At 41.4% G+C, this 25,335-nt stretch overlaps 1 protein-coding gene across 2 annotated transcripts in view; it reads left to right on the plus strand.

Moving 5' to 3' along the window:
• The first annotated feature begins 3,987 nt into the window (after positions 1–3,987).
• The window catches only part of Adam10 (ADAM metallopeptidase domain 10), an 83,954-nt gene continuing 62,606 nt past the window's right edge, over positions 3,988–25,335 (plus strand). Inside the window, exon 1 of one of the 2 annotated variants that reach the window (XM_069995315.1) lies at positions 3,988–4,279. In XM_069995315.1, the coding sequence (XP_069851416.1) occupies positions 4,225–4,279 (55 nt within the window). In that variant the 5' untranslated portion in view covers positions 3,988–4,224. Of the gene's footprint in view, positions 4,280–15,396; positions 15,643–25,335 lie in introns of those variants that run through there. The other variant, XM_069995316.1, reaches the window with a different exon arrangement.

Consider the following 25,335-nt stretch of genomic DNA (forward strand, 5'->3'; position numbering starts at 1 on the left):
TAAAATGTCTGTTTCTGGGCTCCACCCCAGGAATTCTGATTCAATGAAATTGGAAAAAAGCCCAGGAATCTGCAGTTTCAATAAGCATCCTAAATGATTTCAATTCAGGTATTCCATTGGTCATTCCATTGCAAAACACTAATCTAGGACAGTGTCAGATAATAACCACTTGCATTGTTGGGAAGTATAGTTGGTAATTGTTAATAGTCATAATGTAAGAATTATGATCCATTTGGCTTATACTTCTAATAACAACCTCCATAACTATATATTGAATATTTACAATGTAGTTCTTTGGGGGCATAGAAGAGAATATTAAGCATGCTCACATAGAGGCAGTGTGCTGCAGCAGGAAAGAAGATAAGACCTGGAATCAGAACCTAGTTCAGTCATTTACTAATTTTACAAGCTTAGGGAGATCAACTTACTTGATTTCAGTTTCTACTTTTTTTGTTTTTGTTTTTGTTTTGGTAAAAGGACAAAGAAAAAAGGCAAGGGGAAATCATTAGCATAAATGATTTGCTATATGGTTTTGTAAGTGAAATGAGAAACCGCCAATAAAAGGTTTATAACCTATGGAGAACTTTTTGAATATATTGTTATTCTGTGCAATGCTGTTTATGTATGCTATCTTTGGTCTCTGGATATTCTGAGAGTTTCTATAAAGTAACAAACACATGATTCATTACAAATGATGGATATTAGTAAAACAGACTTTGAACTACAATGTAATTGAAATTACTGGAGCCACAGGAGTATAGGAAAATGAACTCCAAGGACTTTTTGGTCTAGTACATAAAGTGGAAGTCACAGATTCCAATACAGAATGGGATTCTATGGGCCTGAGTGACATTAGACAAGCCCAGTCCAAAGAGGGCAGTCTCTGCTCACTTCCTGCCAGCTGATTGCAAGAATCCAGGTCTTCTTGACCCTTGAAGTTTTCAAGAACAATTGCTATCCTGGATGTACCAGGAAAACTCCCAGATGTTGACTATCTTGATGAATAATTAAGAAAATTAACTGAAAGTCAAGCCAAACATATCTGCAAATACAATTTGGTTTTTGAGCTATCATGTTGCAATCTATACAGGCTAGGTTAGTACTTCTAAGCAGAAAGGAGAGACAAAAGACATGGAAAGGGAAATGTTTAAGATTCTTTTGACATTCTCAAAGGCTGATGAAGTTAACCGTAAGACCAAGGGAAGAGGAAGAGAGAAGACTAATCACTGGAAGTAGAGCTGTGGCTCAAAGTGGTAGAGCACTAGCCTTGGGCAAAAAAGCTCCAAGACAGTGCCAGGCCAGGAGTTCAAGCCCCACAAAAAAGACTAGGCAAATGAGTTTATTTTTGGGCAGCCCTTTAATATTTGACTGAGATATCAAGATTTTTAGAATGTGAAAGGGCTTTCCTAGTTTTTGAATAAATTAGTGGAATAAAGCCTATTTTAATACTGAAGTTCAATAGATACGTGCTGGTTATATATTTGCTAAATAGTGAGGTCCTGATTTTAAAACCCCTACAATGTGTTTTTTGTACCTATCTTCAAGAATTATGGGGGCTAGAGGTATAGCTCAGTGTTATAGTGCTTACATTGATGTGTGAGGCCCTAGATCTGATCCCTATCACCAGAAAAAGAAAAGGGATGAAATTATTTATTTATTTCGGATGCTGAGAATCAAACCCTGTGCACCACACATGCTAAGCAAACACTGTATTACTGAGCTACCACTCCTGTCCAGGAAAGATATTTTTGTTGTGTCCAAACTGGACCTTAATCTCTTGCTTTGCTTTTTTGCTCATGGCTGGTGTGCTCTACTCCTTGAGCCATGGCTGCAGCCTGCATGCTTTACTGGTTAGTTGGAGATAGAGTCTCTTAGACTTTCCTGCCTGTACTGGCTTAGAATCTCGATCCTCAGATCTCCTCCTCCTGAGTAGGTAGTTTACAGACACAGCACCCTGCTTCACCACTGGATTAGTTATAAAAACTTAAATGAAAAATTCTGTGTAACACATAATTACTAGAACTATAGAAAATACTGTACAACACGAAAACCATGAGATACCTAGAAGTTGACAGCATCTCTGTAGAACAGTAAAAATCATGTGATATCCAAGTAATGTCTGCAGAAAAATTCCTAAGATTGAATTTTTTTTTTTTTTTTGTTGGTCGTGGGGTCTGAATTCTGGGCCTGGGCACTGTCCCTTAGCTCTTCAGCTCAAGGCTAGTGCTCTACTGCTTGAGCCACAGTGCCACTTGTGTCTTTTTCTGCTTATGTGGTGCTGAGGAATCGAACCCAGGGCCTCATGCATGGGAGGCAAGCACTGAGCCACCTTCCTAGCCCAGATTGCATTTTTTTAAATTAAAAAAAATTTTTTTTTTTTGGGTCCGGTTGTGGGGCCTGAACTCTGGGCCTGGGCGCTATCCCTCAGTTCTTCAGCTCAAGGCTAGCGCTCTACACTTGAGCCACAGCGCCACTTCCAGCTTTTTTCCTTTTGCTTATGTGGTGCTGAGGAATCAAACCCAGGGCCTCAGGCATGCAAGGCAAGCGCTTTACCACTAAGCCACCTTCCCAGCTCCCAGATTGCATGTTTTTTTAGGGGGGTCCGGTTGTGGGGCCTGAACTCTTGGCCTGGGCCCTCAGCTCTTCAGCTCAAGGCTAGCACACTACCACTTGAGCCATAGCACCACTTCCGGCTTTTTTTTCTGCTTATGTGGTGCTGAGGAATCGAACCCAGGGCCTCATGCATGCAAGGCAAGCGCTCTACCACTGAGCCACCTTCCCAGCCCCCCAGATTGCATTTTTTTAAAGAGAAAAAGCACTGCATTCTTGCCTCTGTTAATTCCATATATTTCATTAGAAATGAATGAGCACTATTAATAATGATGGTTTTGGAATTTGAGTCTAAAATATGGAATAAAATTACAACAATCTATTTCTGAAACCTAGAATTAAAGACATACTATTTTTATTTTTTTTGTGTTAAATACTTTTGTCTCATGTCAGTGATATTAAGTTGCGTAAAATATACAGAGCAAAATATAGGAATTTATTGTTAGTAATAATATTTGTAGTGCCTTAAGCTAGCTCAGGGCAGATGCCAAATAGGCGAAGACTAACCTAATTAAGAACAATCAATGAGTTCTAGCTCACGAAACATGAATGTAAAGAATCAACGTGAGTTGCTGAGCAAATGAACATGAGCTTTGTAGGAATTGGAGAAGAGACAGGCGAAGGTTTTCTGTACAGATGGGTTGGGACAGAGTGGTGGTAATGGGGTCATTTTTCTGGTCTGTAGATTAAAGACTGTCTGGCTTTTACAAAGGCCTAGTCTGTGACATTAAATTGCATGGAGAGGTCAGAAAAGTATCCCTTAAACCTGATGTCTTTTCTTTCTGGTGGCAGCCGGAGGGATCTATCAGTTATGTCCCCACCACTGGTGGCTGTCGCGGCTTAGAATTGAAGCTAGCGGGGACTGCTTTTGTTTACATGGTGGCCGTGGTGCGTCACGAGAGGCAGAAAAAAAAAAAGGAACAAAACCTCCGTTTCTTGCAAAGCAGTGGAACACAGTCCCTCTTCACCTTCTCACTCCCATTTTAGCTTAGGTGAAGTCCTCAGCACCTGTAAGACTCACCCCAGAGCTTTCACACCGTGAACAAGCCGTCCCGCTCTGAGGGTGGGGCTAGGAGAAACCCCGCCCACAAACCCTGCCTCCTAAATCCAATCCCAGCTCTCCGCCGGCGGACAGGAAGCAGCGGCCGGCCGAGCGGCCCGGGAATTGGACACTGTGCGCACGCGCGCGCCCCTGGGGCACCTGGGGGAGGGGGAGGAGCGGGGAGGTAGGGGCGCGGCTTCGCGAGCGGATTGGACGCGGGTGTATCACGTGACGAGGAAGGAGGCGGAGATCCGGGACACGGCGGGGAAGACAGGGAGGGAGGGGGGGGAAAAAGGAGAAGAGGCCGGGTGGAGGGAGGGAAGGCAAACGGGGAAGGGAGGAAGGAAACGGAGGAGGGGGGGGGAGGGAGGTCCCTGTTTTGGTGGAGCTGGAGAGCGTTGCCGGCCCCTGAAGTGGAGCGAGAGGGAGGTGCTTCGGCGTTTCTCCTGCCAGGGGAGGTCCCGGCTTCCCGCGGCGGCTCCGGACCAAGCCCCTTCCAGCTTCTCCCTCCGGATCGATGTGCTGCTGTTAACCCGTGAGGAGGCGGCGGCGGCGGCGGCGGCGGGCGGAAGATGGTGTTGCCGAGAGTGTTAATTCTGCTCCTGTCGTGGGCCGCGGGGCTGGGAGGTGAGACACGACCGAGACCTCCTCCTCGTCCCTCTTCTCCCCCCGCCACCTCCCGAGCGCCAGGGCGCCGCGGATCCCCTGGACCGCGGCGGTGGAGCGGAGCCCGGGCCGAGCGGAGCCCAGGCGCGGCGCGCGGCGGGCGCGTCAGTCAGTCAGCCCGGCCGGCCGGCGGCGCCACTCGGGCGCGCCGCGCTCGCCGCTCGCTATTGTCCCCCGCGCCGGGACCGCGTTCTCAGCGGTGGCGGGCAGAGGCGGCAGCGAGCCTCCCGGCGAGGCCTTTCCCCCGGTCCTCCCCTCCTCCTCCTCCTCCTGCTCACCTCCCCCCACTTCCCCGCCCGGCGGCACCGGAGAAGCAAAGTCGGGGAGCTCGGGGTCGTCCGTGGAAGCCCAGGCCGGGCGTCCGCAGCCTTCCGGAGGGCGCGGACAGCTGTCGCGGGGCTGTCGGCTGCTCGTCGCCCTCGATCGCCCTCCTCACCTTCCTCCCCCAGCAGCCCCTCGGCCGGGTGGCCGATGCCAGGAGTCCGCTCTTCCGTGCAGGCTCGTGGGAAGTTGGCGATGTGTGCGGCCCGGCTCGTTGTATTGTTTGGTACCCAGCGTGACGATCCAGACGGTGTCCCCCCTCCAGCCCCCCCCCCATCTGCGGTGGGGCCGCCCGTGGAGTGGGCGGCCGTCAGTGTCCGCTGGTCCCACACCGATCCTTGGTGCCCCGTGTGGCCCGGCACCGCGTGCCCTAGTGTGTTTTGGGGGAGTATTTGGTTGGGGGCGAGAGCTCAGGAGGGTGTGTTCTGTGATCAGTGAAAACCATTTTTGTCGCCTAGGGGAAAAGGGTTTGCTGGGGGTGAAGGGCAAGTTGTCTCGGGGTGTTCCGTGATCTGTTGGCTGGATTGAATCGCTTTGGAGCAGAAGGACGGGCCGTGGAAGTGACCCGACTTGGCAGAGTTTAAGAAAACTTGCAGGTGCAATCCCGTGGATTGTCAAAACAGTTCCCGTCTCCCCCTTCCCTCCTCCCCCCACCCCCGCCCTCAAATCGGAGGTACTTTGGCTTAGGGTGTCATTTCTGGGCGACTCGAGTTTTGAAGGCAATGATTTTTAATTCCCAATGACAGTCTTTTGCTCTGTATAAGATGGTTTATTTTAGGCAAGCTTTTGACTTGTCCCGAAGTAGACTTGAAATCCTTAAAAAGTGTGCTCATCCTGAAAGTATCCTTAAAGCATTGACTCCAACGCTTGGGATGAGTATCTGTAGCCTCATTTGATAGAAAATACCTAATTATTTCAAGTATTGTATTGTTCTGTTTTATTCCTTTGTTTTCTGGACTTTATAACTTCTATCCTGTTTCTGCTTAGTCTGAGGCTGGTATTTGTGTAGGCAGACTTTTGTTGTAGTTTGTAGTGTTCATTTGTTATTTTGGACTCAAAGCTGAGACTACATAGTTTTAAAGTGATCAAGGTTGGAGATTCTTTATAAGAACCCTTTCACGTAACATTCGTATTTCTGTTCTAATTGTGGCTTCCAACACTTGTCTGGCTGTTTTTACTTTGTCTGATTATAGTCTGGAGTTAGACCTATTATTCACCACGAAGTAATAAAAGACAAGTAGGGGGACACTTTACATGACTAATGAATAATGCTTTTTATTAGAGGTTGAAAACATAAACTGGTGGCTGAAAAAAAAATAAACATAAGACCCTTATGGAGAAATTTAGTACTGAACTTTGAACTCAGGACCTTGGACTTGTGGCAGGTCTTTTCCTACTTGAGACATGCCCCCAGCCCTTCTTTGTAATTTTTTAGTACATGGACATATTTGTAATTTTATTGTACAAGTTTGGTTGTTTGTAAGATGTTTGCGAGATGTATATTTGAGTATATTCAAATTGAATATATATTGATTTTAGCAGGTGAGATAAATGAATCTTTTATGTAAGATTAGGAGATGGTGTAGATATAGATTTAACTTTAAAGTATAAATCCTTCAGGTTAATAAACTGTTAGTTGCTTTTCCCTTTCCAATCCATCAGTCACTGAGTGTTTTCATACCTATGTTTGGTACAGGATGCTGGAAAGAATTAAAGTGTTTAGAATCACAAAACAGAATTTCCTAATAATGTTTGTTCTAACATGGCACATCCCTGTTGTTTCTGTAAAAGGATGGAATACCTATTTCTGTAGTTCAACAAGTGTCTGGATAGAATTATCCTTATATCTTCATTATTTAATAAATTGTAAATTATAAATAGTTATTATTTGGAACTTTACTGATTAGATAAAGGTAAAAAATTGTATGGTGTATATTACATTCCTTTTTTCTTTCTATCTTTTTTTTTTTAAATAAAAGACTAAGTTCCCAAGCTAATTAAGTACTCAAACTCAATGTCTTGCATATGCTAGAAAAGCACTCTACCACTGAGCTCCATCTCCAGCATCTCCCTAGTGATCTTCCTTTCCAGTAGCTGGTGTTGGGACTTGAACACCTGGCCTTTCTGTCTTGCCTGGCTTCCTTTATTGCTGGCATTCTACCACCTTAGCCACACTTTCACTTCTGGCTTTTTTGCATATTAACAAACCAGAGATAAGAGTCTCTCAGATTTGACCGCCTGGGCTGGCTTTGAACTTGTAGTATTCAGATTTCAGCCTTCTAAGTAGATATAATTTTAGACATGAGCCATCATTGACCTGCTGGGTTTATTTTTTAAATGCAGAAATACTAGTTTTAAGGTGTTTACCTTTCTTTCTTTCTTTTTTTTTTTTTGTCAGTCGTGGGGCTTGAACTCTGGGCCTGGGCACTGTCCCTCAGCTCTTCAGCTCAAGGCGAGTGCTCTACCACTTGAGCTACAGCGCCACTTCCTTACCTTTCTTTTTGAAATTACTTGCTGTGTTTAAGAAATCAAAAGATAGTTGTAGTAATAAGATAATGTTTTGGTTTGATAGTTACCTATGAAATACTGGAGTATGATATACTTTTGTATGAAAGAAATGTGGTATAAGTGCTCTGCTTGTACCATACACTATAGGAATAAGTGGTTTGGAAGTTTGGCTGAAAGAGTTGAAATGATTAAAGTTTTAGCTTAAAACTTTTTTTTCTAACTTCTAACAACAAGTTAGTGTCTCTGAGATTAAGGAAAGAAGTCTTTGTAAGGAACTTTGGCTCTATTTCTTTATTAGAGTTCAAAAGTTCAGTAAAAGCTCTGTCACCTTAACAAGGCCCATTTCTAGACATCCCCTCCATGAACAATATTTTCTCTGTGTACGTGTGGGACCTCTGTTGGAAGGGGTTGAGGGGCATGGCCATGGCAGGCACTGCTTATTTCAAATGTGCTTTTAGTAAGACCTAAAACTTAATACCTTCAAGGGTGTATGGTGTTGATCTCACTGAAGTTTTCCTAGATTCTGGGGTTAAGTGTGTGGGATATATGTGTAAAGGACATTTTTCTAATGCCTGTTAAATATCTGAAGCCGTTCCTGGGAATTTCACTTTTCAACACTTAAGAGACAGGGCAGCACTTTACAGTTGAGCAAATGGAAGCTTGAAGGGATAATTATTCCAGCATCATCTACTGCTGAGTGGTGAAATAGAAGTTCAAACCACGCCAGAGGGTTTGCAAAGTCCAAGGTTTGTTTTTTGTTTTTTTTTGTTCTTTGTTTTTTTGTTTTTCTTTTAAAGTTAGGGCCTGGGTACTCTCCCTTAGCTTTTTCTCTCAAGGCTGGTGCTCTTATTAGTTGAGTTCCACAGCTCCACTTCCAGTTTTTTGGTGGTTAATTGGAGAGAAGAGTCACATGGACTTTCCTGCTTGAGCTGGGCTGGCTTTAAACCTCAATCCTCTGATCTCAGCCTCCTCCTGAGTGTCTGGGATTACTGGTGCCCAATGTAGTGTTTGTGATTTTTTATGTTTTGCTCACTCTTTTTCTTTCTTGATTTTTTTTTTTTTGTGGTAGGGCTTTCACACGTGCTAGGCAGGTATTCTACTGAGTGGGCTTCACTCACAGTCTGTTAGACACACACACACATACACACACATTCTCTCTCTCTCTCTCTCTCTCTCTCTCTCTCTCTTTTTCTCTCTCTCTCTCCTTGTTTTTGTAAGTTGAATTTTCCTAATCTGGAAATAGAAACAGTTCAGATTTTAGATTTGCAGAGATGAGATGCTTACCTAGTAGAGTCTATGCAAATATTCCACAATTTGAATTCTAGCATCACATGTTTTAGATAAGCTTATGGGAAACAGTTTGTAGATTGTGTTTTTTGTCAGTTGTGGAGCTTGAACTCAGGGCCTGAAATCTGTCCCTGAGCTCTTTTGCTCAAGGCTAGTACTCTACCACTTTGAGCCACAGCACCACTTCTGGTTTTTGACTGGTTGATTGGAGATAAGACTCTCACGGGGACTTTTCTGCCTGAGCTGGCTTTGAACTGTGATCCTCACATCTCAGCCTTCTGAGCAGGATTATAGGTGTGAGCCACTGGTGCCTGGCTAGTTTGAAAATTTCTAAGAAAAAGTGATGGGTTATGATTTTACCACATCTCTCTATCTCAGTGAGCAAATAAGAGGCCATTTCTTTTTTATTGGGATGAGAACCACAGAAAAAATGAGTTGAGGGCCATAGAGTAAAAACTAATTTAGCCCTTTCTCTTTTGGGATATAAACAGAAACTCTGCTTTTGATATGAAGGAAATGAAATAGAGCAATATATTTAAGAGTTACATTTTTCTGTCATTTGAATATTACTGTATAACAAGTCTCTGAGACCAGACTTAAAATTTTGGCTATTTTAGGTAGAAGTTTTCCTAAAATGTTTTGTTTGCTGTCATCTGAAAGCATATTAAATTTAGTCTTTGCTTAAATGTTTGAGGTTTAGTATAAGAAAAACTTGGTTTGGGGACTGTATTATTTCTGTTTTTAATATTTCTAGGACGTATTGAAATGGTATGGCAATTTATCATTTTTCTGAATTTATTCTAATTATGCTTTTGCATTTTGTATCTAATTTTAACAGTTTTGTCAACTTTTTGGTTAGGTTCTTTGGGTCTCTTAAAAAAACTTGAGGATGCCACCTTCTAATTAGTTTCTAATTTTTTCCCCCAAGAGAATGCTAAATAATCATACTTGCATGTGAAGTACAAATAATTAAGTGCCAACTCTTCCATGGGGAAAATATAAGTCTAGGTAGTTTTGCCTTTTTTTTTTTAATGTTTATGTTTTATCTTTATAGAGTTCAATATTGAAGGTGTTTTAGTCACTCTGAACAGCTGGGGTGAAGTTGTATTCATGTGCTTGCTGATTAGAGTGGGCCAGGATAGAATGGAGCGTGAAAACTGATAAATAACCTTGAAGAAATAACAGATAAAGCCATGTCTTAGATCTGAGTCATGAGTACTCTGGTTTTAAACTATTGCGCTACATTATTGATAGTCAGCATACCCTAAAATATCCAGTTGTAATACTACCTATAGGAATGTAAGCTGCAAATTAAGAAAGCCTTTTTCTATACTTAAGGAAACTCAATAAAAGATGGCAAAGGCTCCTGATTCTGTGTTTGTTTTATTTTTGGTTTGCTGTAAATGGCTCTGTTAACAGTTCCTGTGTGTTCCAGCTTGTGAAAAAAATTGTATTAAAGTTAGAGTTATTGTTTTAGTTTACTTTTTTTTTGGTGGTGGTAATGGAATCTGGGACCTTATGTTCTACCGCTGAGCTATACTCCTCAGCTCTGGTCTTTTAATTATATTACATTATGATATTTAGAAAACATTTGCTCATTTGTTTTTACTCCTACCGTGTTGCTTCAGCTGGTCTCAAACTTGTGGGTACAAATGATCCTCCTGTCTCAGCCTTCCAAGTAGCTGGGACAACAGACAAGTGCCTTCATGCAGGGATATATTTTTGGAATGGCCTCATTTAAAATATAGTCTCTGTGAAGTACCAACAGTGTAGTTTGTGTGTGTGAAGAGTGTTGGAGCAAGGCAACAGCAGTTATTGGCATAATTGCCAACACAAAGTTTCAGTGAGAAACCTATGTGAACAATAATTGGGATAGATAAATTGTAAACAGGAAAGACTGTGGATAGAGAAACATTGTGGTTTCAAATCTGAGCCTCAAACTCAAAATCACTGGGTCAGACCTTCCCAATTGTAGAAATGTTCACAGGGGGCAGCCAGGTGACAACTTGGTAAAGAGCCAGTTATTTGGTGGTGGTGTTGTTTTTGTTGGTCTTAATTTTAGGAGGAGTAGATTTATTTAATGGCTAACAATGATTCTTCCAAGCAGCTCTAAAAAGTCTGCTCTTTCTGAAATAACAGTAGCAGTGGCAAATCTTCCCAGCTCACTCTTCTTTTGCACTGGGTGAACTGCATGATATAGAATATATAGTTCCAGTTCCATATTGTAGTTGCAGGTGAAACAAAGATTCACTATGCTGCAGGGACCTCAGGCAGTTAAGAAAGGCCTCTTGAGATAAGAGAGACAATATAGTTGTAGTAAAGTGCTTGTAGATTTCCTTGCCTGGCATATTTAGGCTATGATATAAAATCAGAAATACGAACAGTCATGGTAAGCAGGATTTTCATGATCTGGTTCTAGGCCATGATAACTATGCAGTAGAATACTATGGAATGTTGGTTGGTCTCAATATTGAGGAGTTGAGATGTGATACAATAAAAAATAAATTAGCCAGTTAGAGAATTGGTGATTGAGTCTTAGAGAAGTTATTGTAGAAGTAAATATAAAAAAAGAAATGGTATGGAAGGAAAACTGGTAAAACTTAGCAAATGTTTAATGTGATGCTTACAAAATTTATTGAGGGCTCACTTGTATTGAATTTAGATCTTAGAGGCTTTTACATTGGAGAGTATAGTAGTTTCATAAAACTTTGAAGACCGTAATCTTTGAAGTTGAAAATGTCTTAAGATTTTGAGTGTAGCTAGAAGAATGTGAGTTGGCATGGCCACCAGAGCTTGGATTTTACCTGACCTGTATGCTCATACTCGGGAACTCTTGAAATATTCTTCACAACTCTTCAGTAATTTGTGGCTAGTTATCTGGGAAACACAATTCCCCATTATTATCTTTCCCATGTGCTATATTTTCTTTTCTTTTCTTTTTTTGTCGGTCGTGGGGCTTGAACTCTGGGCCTGGGCGCTGTCCCTCAGCTCTTCAGCTCAAGGCGAGTGCTCTACCACTTGAGCTACAGCACCACTTCCCGTTTTCTGGTGGTTTATTGGAGATTGGAGTCTCACGGTCTCTCCTGCCTGGTCTCTCCTGCCCAGGCTGGCTTTGAACCTTGTTCCTCAGATCTCAGCTTCCTGAGTAGCTAGGATTACAGGCGTGAGACACCAGCGCCCGGCTATATTTTCTTTTCAAAACATTGTTTAACAAGTTCATTGCTCTCTTTTCTTTTCTTTTCTTTTTTTTTTTTTTTTGAGTCCAGTCGTGGGGCCTGAACTCTGGGCCTGGGCGCTGTTCCTCAGCTCTTCAGCTCAAGGCTAATGCTCTACCACTTGAGCCACAGCGCCACTTCCGGCTTATTTCTTTTTGCTTATGTAGTACTGAGGAATCGAACCCAGGGCCTCAGGCATGCAAGGCAAGTGCTCTACCACTGAGCCACCTTCCCAGCCCCCTCATTGCTCTATTTTCATAAATATGTATAGAATATTTAAAACATGTTCATACTCCCCTTTGCCTTCTCCTTTAACTTTCTCCTGCTGGTTTTTGCCTCCAAACAATTTCTGTACTTTTATACTTCAGTTATTGATTTTTTAAAGTCTAGTTTCTGAATGAGAGAGAGAATGCAATTACTTGTCTTTCTCAGTCTGGCTTACTTTGCTTAACATGTTAATCTCTAATTCCATCTATTTTCCTGAAAATCACATAATTCCGGTCTTCTTTATGGCAGAATAAGACTCTATTGTTTATATATGCACATTTTCTTTATCTTTCTTTAGAACCTCTTAGTTACAAAATACAGATAAATCCTATGTTTAGTAGTTGAAATACTAGAATATCATTATTAGCTATTAGAAAATGGAATTTAAGAAAGCCTATAATTCCTTTTCCAAGTGTTATCCATTTTTTTTCCATTATAGTTTCTCTGTATAATCCAAGCTAGTTTTACACTTGCAGTTCCTTTGCCTCACTTTCTGAGTGCTAAAATTACAGGCATGCACTATCATATCTGACTTTTATCCCTTTTTAATAGTAATCATTTAGTCTTTTGAAATACCTATCATGAATTTACATCATACTATTTGTACAGTTTTGTGTCCTCTAGCAAATAATGTGTTGAAATGTGCATTCAAAGAAGACACAGCTTTTCTTTTGTCTTTTTTTTTTTTTGCCAGTACTGGGGCTTAAACTCAGGGTCTGGGTGCTATCCCTGAGCTTTTTCCTTTCAAGGCTAGCTCTCTACCACTTTGAACTACAGTGCCATTTCTGGTTTTCTGATGGTAATTGGAGATAAGAGTCTCAAGGACTTTTCCTGCTTGGGCTAGCATTGAGCCCAGATCCTCTGATCTTAGCTTCCGGAATAGCTATAGGATTACAGGGATGAGCCTCAGATTTGAGATCTTATCCTGAGCATTTTTGTTTACATGTAGTACTTTACCACTTGAGCCACAGATTCACTTCTGTGGGGTTTTTTTTTTTGGTGTTTAATAGGAGATAAGTGTCTCATAAACTTTCCTGCCCTGGCTTGTTTCATACTGTGATCCTCAGATCTCAGTCTTCTGAGTAGCTAGGATTGCAGTCAGAGTGACTGGAGCCCAGCTTAGACACAATATTTTATAAGTAAAATAAAATGAAACCATGTTAATCTTATTTTTGCTGGTTTTTTTTTTTTTTCTGTCTTATAGATGTCATTGCTTTTGACTTGAAGTTGCTTTATGGTGAATTTCATGATCAGTATCTTTACTATAATGAGAGTTTCGGAAGGAAGTGACTTTATACTTAGTCTCTGTTTTAGAATTTAGCATAATGCCTAGCATATATCTAGATAATAAATGACTTTATTAAATCCACAGGGTTGCTAAGTACATTTATCAGTATAAATGGACTGCACTTTTTTTTTTTTTTGGTCGGGTCATGGGGCTTGAACTTTGGGCTTGGGCGCTGCCCCTGTGCTCTTCAGCTCAAGGTAAGCTCTCAACCACTTGAGCCATAGCTCCACTTCCAGTTTTCTGGTAGTTTATTGAAGATAAGGGTCTCACGGACTTTCCTGTCCAGCTGGCTTTGAACCGTGATCCTCAGATCTCAGCCTCCTTAGTAGCTAGGATTACAGGCGTGAGCCACCAGCGCCCAGTTTGGACTGGACTTTTGAATGCATGTTATATACCCATTTTCATTCATAGAACTTGTACTCTTTTGAAGTAGGCCTTCAAGTACTGGCCATCACTGTGTATGGAAGTAACTTCTTATATGAAACTAAAAGTTACAATTTTTGTTAAAATTAAAGTGTTCTTTTTTTTGGGAGGGAGGCGCAGTCCTGGGGCTTGAACCCAGGACCTTGGTGCTATCTTTGAACTTCTTTGCTTAAGTCTTGCTCTCTACCACTTGAGCCACAGCACCACTTCAGGCTTTTTCTGAGTAGTTTATTGAGATAAGAGTCTCATGGACTTTTCTGCCTGGGCTGCCTTCGAACTGTGATTCTCAGATCTCAGCCTCCTGAGTAGCTAGGATTACAGGTGTGAGCCACTAGTGCTTGGCTTACAAAAAGTGTTTTTGTAATCAGAAAGTGACCTTCCCCATCAGTCCAGTGATGATGATGATGATGATAATGATGATGATGAAGATGATGATGATTTTGTCAGTTGTGGGGCTTGAACTCTGGGCCTGGGCACTGTCCCTGAGCTCTTCAGCTCAAGGTGAACACTCTACCACTTAAAGCCACAGTGCTACTGCTGGTTTTCTGGTGGTTAATTGGAGATAAGAGTCTCATGGACCTTTTTTTCCCTTCGACTGGCTTTGAACCACCATCCTCTGATTTCAGCCTCCTGAGTAGCTAGGATTACTGGCATGAGCCATTGGCACCTGGCAGTCCAGTGTAGTATTATCAGAATCTGAAATGTGTAATAAGAGTGGGTGTTTTAATCCAGTAGAGTTGAGAGGACAGTTTTGGAGTCTGGCAATCCTTTATGCTTAGAAATTGCTTCTGAAACCAGAACTTCATGTTTGTTTTAAGGTTGTAAACTAATTTTTCTGCTACCCTCTAAAGTATACTTTTACCCAAATGATAGTAGGAATCTCCTGTTAATTCCAGGGTCTCTTGGAAGACCATGTAGTGGGTGGGGGTATAGAACAAGCTCTGGGGCAGTGATTCTTTTGTTGTTGTTGTTGTTGTTGGTCGTGGGGCTTGAACTCTGGGCCTGAGCGCTGTCCCTCAGCTCTTCAACTCAAGGCAAGCACTCTATCTCTTGAGCCACAGTGCCACTTCTGGTTTTCTGAGTGGTTTGTTGGAGATAAGAGTCTCACGGACTTTCCTGTCCGGGCTGGCTTTGAACCACAATTCTCAGATCTCAGCCTCCTGAGTAGCTAGGATTACAGGTGTCAGCCACCAACTCTCAGCCAGGGCAGAGATTCTTAACCAAGAGGTAATGAGCATGTGTGTGGGGAAGGGTAAATAGACAATAGTGGAGTGGTGACTGGAGCTTTTTTTCTTCGTTTTAATTTTTAAAAATTATTTTACCTTTTTATTAATGTATAATAATGGTACAAAGGAGTTTCATTTGATATTTCCATCCATGCATATAAGGTATTTTGACCAATTTCAATTCCTCCATTACTCTTTCCTATTTCTCCTTTTGTGTACAAGTGAGAGAGCCATGTAGGCAGTTAAGTTATAGTGCCTTATGTGGCTCACACCTGTGTTTGTGTCTGTGTTTGTTTGAAATTGTCTTAATAGCATTTCAGATCAGGGAGAAGTAAAAGCTAAAATATGTACATAGTTCCATCTTTGGGTTTTTATATCGTGTTTTATGAGTGGTAGAAATTTAATACATTCAATAGAATTAAATCATTCATGTTTTGTGTTCTATATGATAGATTTAGTTTGCAATGTATGAAAGAGCTACTTAGTTTCATTTCTGAGCCAGTGACCTTATTCTTTTTGTTTTTTACAGTCTAGCTTATTTGAAACTGTGGGTGTGTTGAAATGTGCTTTTAATCTTGCCATGGCCCCCTATCTTGAACTTTGACTTGCAACTGGGAAGCGGAGATACTGGCTTCTAGAAATGGTTTGACTGGTTTCCAGTGAAGAAATGGATACCAGCTTGTTTGAAGCTTGTTTGTGGAAGCAGCTTATCTGAGTGCATTGAAGACACTTAAGTCCTGCTGAATATAGACCTAATGGATCCTGGATGGCTACTGTTGATATATATAGGTGAGGCTTTGTGGGTGGTACTTGGTGCTTTGAGATCAGTGTGAGAATAACTGTCAAACATACGCCTTCCTCACTAGTATGACATTTGAGGTGCAGTTGATTTAAGTAGAAAGGAAATACGCTTTTATGCTTTGGGTACCCAATGTTGATACTATAGAAGTGAAAACTGTTGGAAATGAGTAAAATTAATTTTTTTGAGAAATGGAAATGTGCCAGCCTTAGCTTATTCTTCACATATCCTTTCTTTTATCTTAATTGAGTTTTTCTGTAAATAAGATTTGTAAGGCCAAGGGGCTGGGAAGGTGGCTCAGTGGTAGAGCGCTTGCCTTGCATGCCTGAGGCCCTGGGTTCGATTCCCCAGCACCACATAAGCAAAAAGAAAAAAGCGGGAGGTGGTGCTGTGGCTCAAGTGGTAGAGCGCTAGCCTTGAGCTGAAGAGCTGAGGGACAGCGCCCAGGCCCAGAGTTCAGGCCCCATGACCGGACCCCCCCCCAAAAAAAAAAAAAAAAAAAGATTTGTAAGGCCAAAACATTTTTGCAGATTTTCTTCTGTCATTCTTAAGACTAGAATCAACTTTATTTTGGATGTAGATAAGAAGAAACTTTATCTACTAACACCCATATCATATCATCATAATGACCCACCATCAGAGGGCTATACTATTCCTTTCCCATTGGTGTTAATGAAAGGTTCATCTTATGGTATCTGACTTAGATTGGAGCAGATGTTTCTGAGTTTTAGAGTAAAGGGATAAGATGGAAGCTTTTACTTACTATAAGGGTTCCATGGAAGTAAGATGCTGCCTTCTGTGAGATATGGAAAATAATAGTTGTTAGCATGGGTACTTCCACTATGCCAGGCACTGTTCTTAGGACATTTGATATAGTATATCTATATCTATATATAGATCACACAGATTTAAGCACACACATATTATGTATACACACACATAGATTTACATATACACACACATAATCATGCACATAAATTTACATATGTATATAAATCCAAACACATATACATATGTATAAGTACAAATACATAGATGTTTATGTAAATGCAAAATGCACAAATAGATATATTTATACTTGCATAGATACATGTATGTGTAAATCTGTGTGCAAATATGTGTGTGCACATTTGTGGTGCTAGGGATTAAACTTAGGGCATAACACGTGTCAGAGAATTGCTTTGCCATTGAGCTGTTCCCACAGTGCCACACTCAAGTGCTTTTTTGTTTTTACAGCAGTCTCACTGTGTAGCTTAGGCTTTTACTTGTGACTCTTCTTGCTGCAGCCTCCTAAGTGCTCGGGTTACAAGTGTGTGCCTGGCTTTTCCCTCAGCTTAAAAACTTTTTTTTTTTTTTAAAATTAAGATAACCTGTTTTCTCCATTGTATTGATCAGTCTAATTTTTTCCTACCAGTTTTACAAATAAGCATTTGCTTGATATTCTTCACTTTCCCTTAAATTTTTATCTTAAAATTTTTTTGTACTATTTGGATGGCTAGAACTGTAAAATAGTACAATTAGCACTTGTATTTATTTTTACATAAATTATGATTTTTTTGTCATTTGTTTTACTAATCTAGTATATATTCATGTTTTTCCTGACCTATTTGTTAGTAAGTTGTACCCTGAAAATACTTTATTTTTGTCAGTTGTGGCTTGAACTCTGGGCCTAGGCATTGTCCCTCAGCTTTTCAGCTCAAGCCTAACACTGACACTTGAGCCATAGTGACACTTCCAGTTTTCTGAGTAGTTTATTGGAGATAAAGAGTCTCATGGACTTTTCCTGCCTTGGCTGGCTTTAAGCCACTATCTTCAGATCTCAGCCCTCTTGAGTAGCTAGGATTACAGGCATGAGCCACTGGAACCTGGCCCTGAAAATACTTTCTAGCTCCCAAGAGTAAGGATATTGTCCTACATAACTAACAAGATAATTATTATTACTATTATTATTTTTTGAGACAATCTTCTTAGATAGCCCAAACTGGCCTCAAACTGTCCTCCTTGTCTCTCTGCCTTCTAAGTGCTGAGATCACCAGGCATGTACCACTACCCCTAGGTACTTTTTTGCTTTTTTCTAGTCAAGGTCTTACTATATATCCCAGGCTGGCCTCTAACTCATGATCCTTCTGCCTCAGTCTCTTAAAGTGCTGTTATAACAGGTGTGCACTATAATACCTGGCTTACTTTTTGCTTTGAAAGTGGGAAAATTCAGATTTCTACTTAGTAGAGTACCTGCCACTGGGAAGCTTTTCAGTACAGGTAAAAATAACAAAAGAGAAAGATGAAATTGACAGAATAAATTGCAGAGTGAAACTTTTATGTAGAAACAGTGGCACCATATGTGATCTTGAGATTATCACATGGTTTTGGCCTATTCTGCTAAAGATATTGTTAAGGCTGAGCCTAAGCAAGATGTTAAAGTAGGGAGAAAAATCAATAATGGTTCAAACTGAAAGATATTTGCCACAGAGGTAAACTTAAATTGTCTGGAAACTCTCCTGATGGGAAGCTGTCATTTTCAACTGGTTTTAGATTGGAACATTTTACTCTATACTTATTTTTACCATTATCACTTAACACCTGTTTCTCTGTTGTTGAAGTCTTTTCATGGGAGCAGAAGGAATGAAAGGAGTTTTAAGGTTGTCATCTTATCTTTTTGTTATTGTTATTGTCCTGAGAATGGAGCCCAGGACCTTGTCCTTGTTGGGCAAGCATTGTACCCCTGAATTCCATGTCCCTGTTGTTCATTTTGCTCCAGGTCTGTATTTAGAGATGATACTAGTTTCTCTTTATTGTTTTGTTTTTCACTCCTGGACTTGCATGCTGTGTTTATTTTTTATACAAGTCTATTTGATGTATATAAAAGATTTAAGGTAGAGGAAGAAAAATAATCTATTTTGGAGTACACACCATATGTTTATTAAAATGCCAACAGACATTTGGAAGAAGTAGTTTCTGTGTTTGTACTAGTACTTTTATTACCCCCTAATTTAATGATGGCATCCATATGTTTTTGTCTAGTCCAGATATCATTCTTGACTTCCAGACTTCAGTATCTCAACTGCCTGCGGACATCCCTGGTTAAACGTTTAATGGTCATCTCAAGTGTAACATGCCCCAAACCGAATGTCTGTTCCCCCTCATCTCCAACTCCTTTTCCTCATTAGTCTTTTCCAACTCAATAAATGGAAGCTCCGGTCTTGAAGTACTCATATCTAAAACTTGGAGTCATCCTTAATTCTTCTCTTTTTTATCCTGTGCACATAAAAGTTTGCACAACAACCTGTCAGCTACTCCTTCACAGTATGGCAACTTTAATTCCACTGCTACTTCGTGTTGACATGAGCCAACATCCATTACTCTGGTTATCGTGAAAGGTGTGAGTCGTTCTTCCTACTTTGTCCCTTCAATCTCTCTAACCCAGCAGTCAATGATCCTATTCAAAAGTTTGGCCTCACCTGGTCAGTGTATACTCTAAAATGGTTAAAATGATGGCCTTTAGTAATGTGAATTTTTACCTCAATTAAAAAAAGATGACAGCAAAAGGAGAAGAAAATACATCTGTTGAGTGGTTTACCATTGTCAGTAAAAAGGCAAAGCCCCCAGTCTTAGATCTATAAGCTTTTAAAAGAACATATATTTTTTTTGGCCTGGGAATGTGGCTTAGTAGAGTGCATGCCCAGCATGCATGAAGCTCTGGGTTTGATTCCTCAGTACCACATAAACAGAAAAAGCCAAAAGTGGCTCTGTGGCTCAAGTGGTAGAATGCTAGCCTTGAGCAAAAGCAGCTCAGGGATGGTGCCTAGGCCTTGAGGTGAAGCCCCAGGACTGGCCAAAAAAAAAAGAACAAAAAGTATTGTACAAATGCCAGGCTTATTAGAAAGTTTTTTACTTCTTTTTTTTTGGGGGGGGGGTCCAGTTGTGGGGCCTGAACTCTGGGCCTGGGTGCTGTCCCTCAGCTCTTCAGCTCAAGGCTAGCCCTCTACCACTTGAGCCACAGCGCCACTTCCAGCTTTTTTCATTTTGCTTATGTGGTGCTGAGGAATCAAACCCAGGGCCTCATGCATGCAAGGCAAGCGCTCTACCACCGAGCCACCTTCCCAGCCCAGTTTTTTACTTCTTGTATGAGTATTATAGGATCACATATTTTCAGATGATTATTGGTGCTTACTCCTCTTTGGTCCCTGGGAGCTTGAACTCGGGGCCTCATACTTGTTTGGTGGTTGTAGTTATGACTCTCTTAATCAGCCAGGTATAGTCTGCTCTTTTTAGAAAATAAATTTGAGTGAAAATGAAAATTCCTGTGAAACATTGAGTAAATTATTATTTACTCAATTAATATTTATTGAGCATCTGTTTTGTAATGGGCTGTTGAAGATGCACATTAGTGAACAATGCAAAGTTTGTTGTTTTTTTTTTTTAGTCGGTTGTGGGGGGCATGAATTCTGGGGCTGGGCACTGTCCCTGAGCTCTTCATTTCAAGGCTAGCGCTCTATCACTTGAGCCACAGTGCCACTTCCGGTTTCCTGGTGGTTAATTGGAGATAGGAGTCTCACGAACTTTCCTCTATGGGCTGGCTTTGAACCGAGCTCCTCAGATCTCAGCCTCCTGAATAGCTAGGATTACAGGCATGAGCCACTGGTGCCCGGCTCCAGTGCAAAGTTTTTGTTCTCAGGGAATTTGGAATTGATTGTCTAGTGTTAGTGGGGGTAGAGATATACATTAGTTCGAACTCATGAAGAAAAGCAAAGCAGGATGTTAGAATGAGAATGATGGAGATACGTACTTTGAGATAGTGTGATCAGAGAAGCTTTGGGGAAACGGAGTGGCTACTTGAATGAAGTGTAGAAGTCATTGGTGCTTTGGGGGAGGATGTTCCAGGCAGAGGGACAATAAGACGTCTGTAGCTGTAGCACACAAGGGAAAAGTGATGGAAGACCAGGTAAGAGAGATGTGGGACTTGTGTGGGGCAATGCAGCCTCTTACAAGGGTCATTGATTTGGCCTTCTTAGCAAGTGAATCGGGAAACTTGGCAGAGGAATGGCATGATTGGACTTCCACTGGACAGAGTTACTACAGCTGCTATCTGAAGAGTAGATGATAGCTGTGCAAATATGGAAGTACAAAGGAGACCAGTCATTTTGACTGCCTTCTTCCTTCTAAAACCTCGCTGTGTTTGGTATGTGTTATGAGTTTCATCTCCCTAATTCAAATTTCCGGACTCTTATTTGTAACCAGGACACAGGCATATAAGTTAGTGTTATGAACCAGATACCTCTGATCAGAATCATCTCTGTCGACTGGGATTCTAACTGAGCAGACATGTTTGCTTGCTGAAGTTCAGGCATTTGTGACAGCTATTCCCACATTTGTTTTCAGTCCATGGAAATGGACTGGAGGGTCGCTTAGGATTAGAGCAATTGTCTACCACATGTGAAGTCTTGGGTTCAATTTCTAGTACCACAAACAAAAAACAAGTGGAGTGACATTAGTGTGGTCCTTTTACATATTTCGAGGGGCAGTTATAGTGTATTCTGCTGGCATCTGGGATACCAAGCTACTCTAACGGAAGTCTCCATTACCCTAGTTGCTGTGTAAATAATAGATGATAGGAGATCACATTGGAAAATACTTTAGTGTTTATGGACAAAAACATAGTTTCTGGGTCAGTTTTCTGAGTAGGATGTGCATGTTGGTTTTGTGTGTGTGTGTGTGTCAGTTGTGGGACTTGAACTCAGGGCCTGGATGTTGTCTCTGAGCTTTTTCACTCAAGGCTAGTGCTCTACCACTTTGAGCCACAGTGCCACTTCTGGTTTTCTGGTGGTTAATTGGGGATAAGAGTCTTACAGACTTGCCTGCTTGGGCTGGCTTACTCAGATCTCATCCTCCGGAGTAGCTAGGATTATAGGCATGAGCTACAGGCACCTGGCTAGTGCATATTGATTTTTTTTTTTTTGTCAGTTGTGGGGTCTGAACTCTGGGCCTGGGTGCTGTCCTTCAGCTCTTCAGCTCACGATTAGCGCCCTACCACTTGAGCCACAGCGCCACTTCCTGCTTTTTCTGCTTATGTGGTTCTGAGGAATCGAACCCAGGGCCTCATGCATGCAAGGCAAGCACTCTACCACTGAGCCACCTTCCCAGTCCTGTGCATGTTGATTTATAAGGAATACAAAACCTTGAATTTCTACTTGTGTCTGGTGGTACTTTGCCAAGTTCATGATTTCTCTTTAATAGTATAAGAAAGGATGATATTGTAAGTACCAGAGCATCTAGATTGATAGAACGTGGATTGGGTTAGTGTAGCAAATAACAAGGACAGGCTAGAAATAGGTGATAAGGAATTGGAGTAGAAAGGTAGCTTAACATTGGGGATATCAGGAAGATGCTTAACAAGGAGAGATCTGATACAAAAGTGAGTGGGTCAGAAGCTAAGCTTTGTTTAGAGATGGGTGAATATTATTAGATTCAATGCAATTTGATGAAAGACCTGTGTTCTGTCTCTACTTTGCAAGTTTTTGACTGGTTGCTAAAGTATAGGAACAAATCTCAGTTGAGTAGGTCTAGACTCTGCGTGTGGGAACAGGCAATTTTGTGGTGTCTCACTGAGGTAAGTATTGCAAGGGTTGGAGATTGGCCAGGGCTCCTGTGGAGTAAATCATGCCAATTGCAATTACTAGCTGTGGAAATCAAAGGTATACACACATATTTTTTTTTGTCTATAAAAAGTACATTCTTTTTTAGTAGTTTATTGCACGGTGTTCTGCATCTTAAAGGTAGATGTCAATTCAGTTTTAAGAAGGCTTGTGTCATGTACTGTATTTTGATTTTTTTTCTTTTCAGTTTTTTGTAGTCCCATCAGAAACACAACTTGTGACTATTACTTATGATGAAGGCAATAGTATTATATATTGTCTCAAAATCATTGAAACCAAAATTACCTCCTTCCCATTGCCTCTTATTTGCTTTGTGACCTTGGACTTGTTATATATCCCTGAAGCCTCAATTTTCTTTAAAATTGGCAAGCAGTTCTTACATTCTAAGTCTATTGGGTGGATTAAATGAAAAAGTGTGGAGCAATACAGACCCTGCCAGATAGCGAGTGCTTGATAAATTTTACTTCTTGTTCCATCCGATTCATGTCTTATTGTTAAGACAGTTAATCACAGTTCTCAATTTGATTGCGTTGAGAAGCATCATCACCTGTCACAGATGAGCTAAGCCTTAATTTAAATTTAGACAAATGGACCATTCTTCAAGTTCTGTAGTTACTGGACAGAGAAAATAGACTGGTGGAGTAGCCAGACACCAAGGCCTGGACATGACTTGCTGTAGTCAGGTGGTTCAGAGCTTCCTGGTATTTCTTTTTTTTCCCCTCCCTCCCTCCCTCCCTTCCTTCCTCCTTCCCTCCCTCCCTCCCTCCCTCCCTTCCTTCCTTCCTTCCTTCCTTCCTTCCTTCCTTCCTTCCTTCCTTCCTTCCTCCCTCCCTCCCTCCCTCCCTCCCTCCTTCCTTCTTTCTTCTTTCTTCTTTCTTTTTTTTGGTCGGTCATGGGGGCTTGAACTCTGGGCTTGGGCGCTATCCCTCAGCAGTTAAGCTCAAGGCGAGCGCTCTACCGCTTGAGCCACAGCACAACTTCCAGTTTTCTAGTGGTTTATTGGAGCTAAGAGTCTCACAGACTTTCCTTGCCCAGGTTGGCTTTGAACCATGATCCTCAGATCTCAGCCTCCTGTGTAGCTAGGATTACAGGCATGAGCCACAGGCGCCCCGCCTTCCTGGTATTTCTATTCATGGTGTGACTTTGTAATACCAGAAGTCAGACTTTCTAATACCAAGAGTCAGTGCATCTGTGTGCCCCTGGGGTGGTGGGGTTTGTGTGTCAGGAATCTAGGACCAAAGAAAACCATCTGCATCTTGATTGTCAACCTGATTGGATTAAGAAGCATCCACGAGATTAGTAAAGCACACTTCTGTTCATGTCTGTGAGAGCATCTCCAAAGAAGATTAAAGAGGAAAGAACCCCCCTGAATGTGGGGGGGCACCACATTCAGCACCTTAGGCTGAAGGTCCCTATGGAATAAAAGAGGAAGAGGGAAAAAACCTGCAAGTGTAGGCATTCTCTCTCTGCTTCCTGGCCACACTGATGTGAGCTGCCCTGCTCTGCCACACCCTCCCCACCACAATAGATGAGAACCTGTGACACTGAGCCAGAATAACTTCTTCCTCTTTCACGTTATTTTGCTCAGTTCTTTGTCATAGTGAAAACAAGCTAACGTGTTTAATTAACTATATAATTAAATGAGACAAAATTTTCATGATAGTAAGCTATCAGGGTACATTTGAAGAAAAAATGGGTTTAAAAAATACATATTTTGGTCATGGGGCTTGAACTCTGGGCTTGGGCGCTGTCCCTGTGCTCTTCAGCTCAAGGCGAGTGCTCTACTGCTTGAGCCACAGCACTTCTTCTGGTTTTCGAGTGGTTTATTGGAGATAAGAGTCTCACAGACTTTCCTGCCTAGGCTGGCTGTGAACCGTGATCCTCAGATCTCAGCCCCCTGAGTAACTAGGATTATAGGCATGAGCCACTGGTGCCCGGCTAGTATATGTTTTTTATTGTAAAGATACTGTACAGAGGGTTACAGTTACATGAGTAAGGTAATAAGTACATTTTGTATCAAGCATTGTTACCTCCTCCTTTGTTTGTCTCTTACCATTCCTTTCCTCTCCCCCTCCCTAACTCCTCGCTGCCCCCCTTCCTCCCCTTCCCCCCACCCCAAATTGTAAAGTTCATTTTCAACATAGTGTCTTGTACATCTTATTGTTAACAATGGGTCAGCCTATATCCTTATTTCAACTTTTTGTTATTTCCCTTCCCCTCACCAAATTAGAAAAATGTATAAACAAGATGCAGGACACCACAATCAAATACAATGAAAACAGGGGTTATACCATGGGGGAAGAACATACAAAAGCCACACAAAAAAAAAATCACACAGTACATTATAAATGCATTAAAAACAACAGCAACAAAGTTATAATCTCTTGTGTCCCTATCTTGAGGTTCATTTCGCTTAACGTCATCTTATATGGTCATATGTACATAGCTTTTGACCTTTTCTGCTTGTCCTAGACATATACTAGTTATTGCAATATATACATATGAATTCTATGCCTCCATCAGAAAGAATGACACTGCTCCATTTGTTAGGAAATAGGAAGTCTTGGAAAAAATTATATTAAGTGAAGTAAGCCAGACCCAAAGAAACATAGGTCCCATTTTTTTTTTTTTTTTTTTTAAGGAAACATCGTTAGGTACACAGATACCTCTTTTGGGCAGGGTTCTAATCTTTTGCCCCAGGGTTAGCCAGTCACAGTTGAAGAGGAGACTACCACTCAGGTGTGTTGTCACTGTCCTAAGTTCCAAAATCAGCCCAGCCACAACTCCTGGGCTTTGGCTTGCCATCAAGATTCTGTGTGTGTGTGTGTGTGTGTGTGTGTGTGTGTGTGTGTATGTGTGTGTGTGTGTGTGTGTGTGTGTGTGTGTGTGTGTGTGTGTCTTGGGGCTTGAATTTAGGGCCTGGGTACTACCCCTGAATATTTATTTATTTATTTATTTATTTTTGGTCAAGACTAGAACTCTACCGCTTGAACCACAGCTCCACTTCCAGCTTTCTGGTGGTAAATTGTA

This window comes from Dipodomys merriami, unplaced genomic scaffold (assembly GCF_024711535.1).
Source record: "Dipodomys merriami isolate MVZ:Mamm:240054 unplaced genomic scaffold, mDipMer1.0.p SCAF_48, whole genome shotgun sequence".
NCBI lineage: Eukaryota > Metazoa > Chordata > Mammalia > Rodentia > Heteromyidae > Dipodomys > Dipodomys merriami.